At 33.8% G+C, this 8,450-nt stretch overlaps 2 protein-coding genes across 2 annotated transcripts; both read left to right on the top strand.

The window, feature by feature from the left end:
- The first annotated feature begins 1,188 nt into the window (after positions 1-1,188).
- Positions 1,189-1,605, top strand: LOC107019212. The gene has a single exon (XM_015219772.1). The coding sequence runs from the start codon at positions 1,189-1,191 to the stop codon at positions 1,603-1,605; it is 417 nt and encodes a 138-aa protein (XP_015075258.1).
- A 335-nt stretch (positions 1,606-1,940) lies between these two features.
- Positions 1,941-6,744, top strand: LOC107020721 (prolycopene isomerase, chloroplastic). Its single transcript, XM_015221187.2, has 10 exons — positions 1,941-2,133; positions 3,227-3,450; positions 3,738-3,848; positions 4,110-4,163; positions 4,337-4,624; positions 4,802-4,993; positions 5,083-5,241; positions 5,331-5,567; positions 6,129-6,270; positions 6,376-6,744. Exons 1-10 carry the CDS (start codon positions 2,007-2,009, stop codon positions 6,546-6,548), a joined length of 1,707 nt encoding a protein of 568 aa, XP_015076673.1. The 5' UTR covers positions 1,941-2,006; the 3' UTR covers positions 6,549-6,744.
- Positions 6,745-8,450: the final 1,706 nt, after the last annotated feature.

The following is an 8,450-nucleotide window of genomic DNA, read 5'->3' as shown; positions in this document are numbered from 1 at the left end:
AACGAGGGCTAGGGTCTTCGTATCGTTTGGTTCCTAGTGGCCCTAATAGGGCTGAGAGTCCGTCAGATCATCCTCCACCACCGATTAGGCCTAACAAAAAGTTAAATAAATTAAAGGCATCAAGGAAATTAAATGATGGTGAAGGAGGGCTAAGGTCTTCGTATCGTTTGGTTCCTAGTGGCCCTAATAGAGTCGAGAGTCCGTCAAATTACCCTCCACCACCGATCAGACTATTCAAAAGGTTATATTAATTGAAGGTCAAAAAAACTTAGACTCTAATCTTATTTTATGATTATTATTAATATATGTTTATGTCCTTCTAGTTGAAGGATAAATGAAATTTTTATTTATCAGTATGTATTTATTTATTCTATAAATCAAATTATAACAGAAATTAGAAATTTAGTAGTACAAAGTTACTTACCCAGATTGGAAGTCTAATTTTAATTATTATCGAGGATTTTATTTTGTTCAAAATGATTAACGATGTTTGTCTATATTTAAAAAATATTTATTTGGTATATGAATAAAACAGAAACATGAGAATATAATATTTATTTAGGTATATTGTTTTGATTATTAGTTAATTTTTACTATATTATATGGTTTAAATCCATTTGTTAGGTAACGGTAAAAAAAACTGTTTTTTTAAGATTGATTTGATGTGATCTGTCGTTACATTAATATTTTCTTCTTATTTCATCTTTACTTATTATTTAATATTTTTATTTTTTTATTTTACCTTACTTTTTTGTTGTAGCCTATCTTGTATAATGAATGTGTGATATTATATAACGATAAAAAACGATACAAATATTATATTTCTTAAAATATACATTACAATATATAATAAAACATTCCGTAACAACCATCTAACTAAAAATTTAACACATTTAGTTTAATATAATCCTTATTTTTACCGTTTTTGAACGAAAATACTAAGCATAACAAATATTCTCACATAGTAAATATCGTATAGATTAATGGTACTCTCTTTAAAAGCCTTAAAAGATAATTAATTGAAACTATTAAAATGTACAATAAAGTTCCCATATTAAAGACATTGAATTTAAAGGGGGAAAAAGTAACCATATATCTTACCATATAAATATGGCATGTCCCCCTTTCCAAATATTCATCAAAATCCAAAATACAATTATAAACAAACTTATATATTCGATAAGAAAAATGACTTTTCACTATGCGTATGCACTTCTTTTCTTATGCATATCGATCGAGATTTCTCCAAGCGTCTCACAGTTACTCGGAGGAGAAGGTCTTGTACCAGGTTTAGGAGGTCAGCTTGATAATGGTCTTTTCCCAGATATTTCCAAATGCTTAGCATCGGTATTCAATGTTCCTGGATGTGTTGAAGAGATCATAACATCTTTCTTAACGATTCGACTTCGATTAATCGGACCTCAATGTTGCAAAGCTGTATTAGAAATTCACGATAGTTGTTGGCCTAAAATTCTTCCTTTTGGTGCACTTTTACCCTTGACACTCAAAAGTTTTTGCCCCATTCAAGGTTCATTGCCACCATCAACCCCTCAAACACTATTTCCAAATAGCGACATGAAGATCGTACGCAACATTAAAAACTAAGTTGTTCAATTATCGTTCTTCGAATTGTTTACAATAAATAGGTGGCGATGAGATTCGACACACCTAGTAATTTTTTTATTTGCTTTTTAGTACAATGTCAATCTACATTATCGTTTTTGCTTAAATAATTAAATTGTTAAAAGAATGCATATTTTTTATTTATTTAATTATATTCTCAATATATTTACATAATCTACAAACCCTAAAACCTTCCACGTGTCAAATTCTTAAGGAGCCTCACACAAGTTGAGTAAGTTATGTGAGATACAATATAAATCTGTGGTGAAGAAACTTAGAACGTGGAAATTTAAATATCAACAAACTTAGCCATGGAAGTGTAACAATATAAATTTTTGTGCTTTAGCCAAATTAGCTGCAAAAATTCAAAATTTTCATAATCAATGGCGTTGAGATTACTTCCATTTTCTCCATTCTTCAATTTCAGCTCATCGAATCGAAAACGTAAATTTTCTATGCGTAGTGAAGTTTCTACCTCTGCTACTCTTCCTTCCAAACAATCCGTCTCAGGTGAGATTACACTGAATTTAATATTGTAGTACTTGTTTTGAGAAAGGAGTTTTAAATAGACGGATTAATTTGAATTTGAAGCTTATTGATTTGATTCACCCATTTTATTTATTTGGGCGAGAGAGAGGTTGTGAGTTACCTGGGCTACGAATTTTTCCGTTGGTTGATTTATAAATGAATAGGGCATTAGTAACTTGGACTGTCAAAAATGTGTCACAACCCAATTCCTTTACTTTTTATAGTATTTTAATTTTTTTTAAAATTATTTATTTAACTTAAGTAATCCAACTTTCTTTATAATTATGTCTTTAAATGTTATATCAAAAGCAAAAAGGGTTGCTCGGGTGGTAAACGTCCTTCATCTGTAAGACGATGTGGCGTAAAAATAGGCAGGAGTTTCGAGGGAGGGGTAAATATAAAAATTTAAAAATATATATCAAACAAGAAAATTTTGAACGTTTTGATAAGATTTTCATGGATCCGTTTAGGCGGATTATATTTTTATGTGCTAAATCAACACCATAACACTTGGTTCCATTTATTGACATGTATAAAACAAAGTGAAGTGATGATGTGTTTCGCCTCGCTTAATGTGTGCTTCTGTGTCGTCATTAAGTTTCTAAGACATATTTTTCCTTGCCAATGAACCTTTTTAGAAGAGGTGATACTAAACAATTGATATTTCACTTTATAGTAAAAGAAAATTCAAGTTTTATGTTCACATATGTATCTGACATTCATGCTTATGACTATTTGTCTTAGACTAAACATATGTATTTGTTCTTTTCTCCCTTTGTATCCTTTTTCATTAAAGCTCACGTTTTATTCCCGCTTAAAGCCCCTATGGACCTTAGAACTATTTGCGCTTTTTTGCTTTTGATAACACTAGCGTACAACAAATTGGCATTTGGAGGACATGTTAACTCATTATGTATCCACTTGCTTTTGCATGAATATGGACCTCAAGGTGTAAACTGATCTTCCATTGAAGGATAATACCGTCCTTCTAAGGATCTTGTATGTGTAGATGTTTAATGCGGAAAAGTTCTCTCACTACATGAACATGTTTATTTGACTGCAGAATAATGTGCAGGCAAGCCAGAAGCAGATATCGTTGTTATTGGGAGCGGTATAGGTGGGCTATGTTGTGCTGGACTTCTTGCTAGGTATGGACAAGATGTTTTAGTACTCGAAAGTCATGATGTAGCTGGAGGTGCAGCTCACTCTTTTGATGTTAAAGGGTACAAATTCGACTCTGGTCCATCGCTGTTCTCTGGTTTTCAATCAAGAGGTCCTCAGGCTAATCCATTAGCACAGGTTATAATACTCGTATACGTTTATAATTTAGCTTTGTTTGTTCAGAATGCAAATGAATCGAAACGTACTAGTATATAAGTCTTCTTCTTTCCTTATGTATCCTATAATGTGGATAGAACTCTAATTAAGGGCCTTGTATACTAGCATTTTCTTTGTCGCATCAATGTTCTTAAGTTACTACACATGAAATAAGTGTATGAGATGTTAACAAATTTTTACTGTAATTTAGTTTACATTTGGTGTGGTTTCTTGTTAGCAAATAACTCAACTTATGATATGTTTCTCAGGTTCTTGATGCATTAGGTGAATCGATTCCCTGTGTCAATTATGACTCGTGGATGGTATACGTACCTGAAGGTGAATTCCTGTCACGCATTGGCCCAACAGAGTTTTTTAAGGTCTGACCTCCTGTTTGCTTTTGTGAACATCTTTCATAGATATCATCGAAATTTTTCCTGTGTGTTTTCAGTATTTGCAAGCTTCATGTAGTAACTTCTAAAATATTTATATGTTGAGCTAGTGTACGATGCTTACAGTAGAGGACTGTAAGACTTCCTTTTTATTTATGTGATCGTATCCTAATGAAACCATTTTATCTTTTAACTGAATGGTTACATTTCCTTATAACATTCTTCGTGATAATCTTTGTCACAATTCAGGATCTAGAGAAGTATGCAGGACCAGATTCAGCGAGAGAGTGGAGGAAACTTCTTGTGAGTATTGCAAACTTACCCTTACATGTTGGCGTTTCTTACGTTATTGATTGTTCTAAAATCCAGAGATGTTTCTCTTGATAGTCCCTTGTTCTCGAACTTTTGTAAGAGCTCTTTACTGTCCTTTCTTCTTTAAAATCTTATCTCATTAGCATAGAGTGTTGTTTTTACAGGACGTGATACTTCCAATCTCAGCAGCTGCAATGGCTCTGCCTCCACTATCTATCCGAGGGGACTTGGGCGTTCTTTCGACTGCTGCTGCTAGATATGCACCTTCTCTCTTAAAATCTTTTGCTCAAATGGGACCTCAAGGAGCCCTTGGTGCTACCAAGCTTCTCAGACCCTTTTCAGATATCATTGATTCTTTGGGGATAAAAGACCCTTTTATACGAAATTGGCTGGATCTCCTAGCTTTCTTGCTTGCCGGGGTGAAAACTAACGGCATACTCTCAGCAGAAATGGTAACTTATTTATACTCTACATAAAAAAAAGAATAAATCTGGTATTAAGTAGTCTCATCTTCACCATTTCACGAGTGTTGTACTCGATTTCATGTTTAACGTTCTTACATTTGACTTAACTTATTGGAGCAAGTATCATCATACAACTTCATTAATATCATAATTGATGTTTCATAGGTGTACATGTTCTCAGAATGGTATAAGCCAGGTTGTACTCTAGAATATCCACTTCATGGAAGTGGAGCAATTGTTGAGGCTCTTGTTCGAGGATTACAAAAGTTTGGTGGACGGATTTCTCTCAAGAGTCACGTAGAAAACATAGTTGTTGAAAAGGGTCGAGCTGTTGGAGTCAAACTAAGAGGTGGCCAAGTGAGTAAATAAAAAGTATGTTGCATTGTGAAATGATACATGATATATATCTTTTATTAAGGTTGTGCTTTTTCTTCGCGATGTTGCAGTTTGTCCGTGCTAGGAAGGCTGTAGTCAGTAATGCATCTATGTGGGATACACTGAGTTTATTGCCTCCAGAAGCTGTCCCCAAGTCATACCAGGACGGGATTGAAACGACCCAACAGTGTGAATCATTCATGCATCTGCATTTGGGTTTTGATGCAGAGGTAAGGCACAGCACAATGATCCATTGTAATAGCTTTCGTGGACTGTGAACTGATTGTTTTCTTTAACCGTCAATGTAATGGATCTATAGGGTATATCTGATGACCTGGGAATCCATCATATAGTAGTTAATGACTGGGACCGAGGGGTTGATGCTGATCAGAACGTTGTACTGATATCTGTCCCGAGTGTGCTTAGTCCAGATCTTGCTCCACCTGGAAAGCATGTTTTGCATGCTTATACCCCCGGAACTGAGCCATTTGAAATTTGGGAAGGTCTTGATCGCCGAAGCAATGAGTACAAAAACCTCAAGGCTGTAAGATCCGAGGTACTCTTTTAACTTCTCATTAATTAATGACAAATAGTGGTCCAACAACAACGACACACCCATTATAGTCCCACAAATTGGGGTGACAAAGAATGGTCCAGCTCTCGTTGTTACATAGTTTTGTGATGAAAGTATGGCTGATCAACTTGCTTTATCATGTCACGTTAGTATAAAGTTAGCTAATACATTGTTAGATGTTGTATTTTCCATCTTGAATCGGTAGCTTACTCACAACGTTCAAGCCATCGTGCCTAGCTGATTTATGCTCTAGATCAGAGGTGGATCCAGGATTTAAATACTATAGGTTCAATCTATAAACATTTAGAATTGAATCCGTTAAAATTTTAATATTACGGTTTCAAATATATGATTTGTTGCAATTTAAGTGAACCTTTACATGTAAATATATGCTCCTCGTTAAAAATACTGAGCTCAAATGAACTCGATGACTCAGTACTGCATCCTCCACTACTCTAGATATCGTTTATCACATGTTCACTTTCCGTCTATATGTATCTTTGCAATTTGTGACCTTCAGCTGATTTTCCGTTTACATGACAGGTAATGTGGAAGGCTGTAGAGAAAGCACTTGGGCCAGGATTTAATCGCGAGAAGTGTGAGGTGAAATTAGTGGGAACTCCATTGACACATCAAAGATTTCTTAGAAGAAACAGAGGGACCTATGGGCCAGCTATATTAGCAGGTAAAATAGAGGTGGACCTATGGTAGTGTTCAGCTGAACTCATTACTTTCTACTCGAATTATAAGATCACGCTCATTCTAAACCTACTGACTCATTGATCTGCAGGTAAAGGAACGTTTCCTGGACACTCAACACCAATTCCACAACTCATGTGCTGTGGAGACTCTACTTTTCCTGGCATTGGAGTTCCTGCAGTTGCTGCTAGTGGTGCCATAGTCGCGAATTCATTGGTTTCTGTGTCAGAACATTCGCGCCTTCTTGATGCTATAGGGATATGATCGAGGAGACTCTCGAGACTGTTAAGTTGTTTTTCTTAGTACTGAAAATTTTGATTCATTCTGTATAAAGCCTTGCATTGGTTATACTCTGTACAATTCATTCTACCTTTGTTTACATTATTGAAAATATATATATTCTACTTCAGCTTGTACAATTTGTTTAATGATTGAAAAGAAGTGGCAACATGGGTCCCAAGCGATTGCTTTAGTGGCCTAGGGGTTAAGACGGCCTTGCTTGGCTGGTATGTTCTTTCCGTGTATATGTTTCACTCATTCATTTTTCTTTTACACCAGAACATGCTTATATTATACTCAGTCCGTTACGTGCATTTATATTTCGAGATGGTAACATGTTTGTATAAGAAGCAAAACTGCTATGTAGTAATGTTGATGATCATTTCGCAAGTTAGAGTGTTCAACTAACAAAGTGAAAACGAGTTGAGGTGTTCAGATGTGCGTACTCAAAGTTGAAGTACTTATTTGCCATCTGAGTCTAAACTCGAGTGTCGGTTTATGTATTATGCATTTATAATAATATCACACTCATTTTAAACCAACTGATTCTTGTCTACAGGTAAAGGCACACTTCCAGGACATTCACCACCATTTACACAACTCATGTGCTATAAAGACTACTTTTCCTGGTTTGCTGCTAGGGGTGCCATTTTCTCGAATTTATTGGTTTATGCAGAGCACGTGTATCTACTTGTTTAATTTTTTATAAGTTATAAAGCGTCTATTTATATATACTCAAAATTAAAGGATATAAATATCAACTAAAGTCAAATTAAACACACGTTTATGAATTATACTTTTAAAGTACTTAGTGCTCTTTTCTATAATATTCACTGTACATTGGCAGTCGTACTCATTCTATTCATAAAAAAAAATTGTTATGAAATCCATACAACATGCTAAATCGAACATCATAATTTTTTTTCAACGCCAACACATTTAATTTATTGATAACGATTTTTTAATTAAAATTTTAATTTTACTTTCACTTTGCTCCCCCCTTGGTCAAGACAACACTAGAGCTTACTTTTAGTAATTGGCTATCATCTTTTATGATGATTTATTTTATTTTATGTGAAATTATTTAATCGGGCACAGAGTTAATCAAGAAAAATTTTCAAAATTTGTGATTTATAGTGACATTTTGTGTTTTATTAAAGTTTTAAAACTCGTGACGTCATTATATTTACCATGTGTCTATAACAACTTTTCATAAAGATTAATTTTCTTTTTTACGCAGACAAAAAGGAAATTAGGTTCTTATAAAATCAAAGAAATAATATTAATTAGTATTAATATCAAATAACTAAAAGTTGGTTCATGCACCACATAATTATATAACTGTTTGATCTTGACTGAAAAATCAGTCAAATCTGCTAGCATACTATAATACTATATAGTCAAAAATTGTGTACACATAACATGCTCACTGTTGGTTAATTATAATATATATACTTTTCTTTAATTTAATACCAACTATTTCTCCTCTATATATATTTCAAAACCAAATCTTGCAAAATTAATATTTTCTCTCAAGATTTCAACAATTACAAAGAAAAAATAAATAAAAATGAGTCCATCTTCATTAGCCATGTCCTTTTTCATTTTCACTATTATTTTGAGCTACATATTTAAAATGATATTACAAATGTTTCCACAATCAAAATTACTAAACTACATAGATTTTATATTTTTTCAATTGAAATGGGCATGGAATGTTGTCCTCTTTCAATCTTTCTCTCATTATTCTTGTAGTAATTACGACTTCACTGTTAACTCAGAAGGTGCACCTCGTCATCATTGTAATAATAATGAGCTTAGAGTAACGCGTTTTGAGCGCGATAATTTGGAGGAGTCATCGGTGGAATGTGCAATATGTTTGTGCAA

Source organism: Solanum pennellii, chromosome 5 (genome assembly GCF_001406875.1).
Source record: "Solanum pennellii chromosome 5, SPENNV200".
Lineage (NCBI taxonomy): Eukaryota > Viridiplantae > Streptophyta > Magnoliopsida > Solanales > Solanaceae > Solanum > Solanum pennellii.
The sequence above is the reverse complement of the archived record's forward strand: the minus strand, read 5'-3'. Positions and strand labels throughout refer to the sequence as shown.

Bases quoted from the DNA above. Each gene is read 5' to 3' on its own strand.
- LOC107019212 (XM_015219772.1), top strand. From the start codon at position 1,189: ATGACTTTTCACTATGCGTATGCACTTCTTTTCTTATGCATATCGATC.
- LOC107020721 (XM_015221187.2), top strand. From the start codon at position 2,007: ATGGCGTTGAGATTACTTCCATTTTCTCCATTCTTCAATTTCAGCTCA. The intron at 4,625-4,801 runs GTAACTTATTTA...GATGTTTCATAG, and splicing joins GCATACTCTCAGCAGAAATG to GTGTACATGTTCTCAGAATG. The intron at 6,271-6,375 runs GTAAAATAGAGG...ATTGATCTGCAG, and splicing joins TGGGCCAGCTATATTAGCAG to GTAAAGGAACGTTTCCTGGA.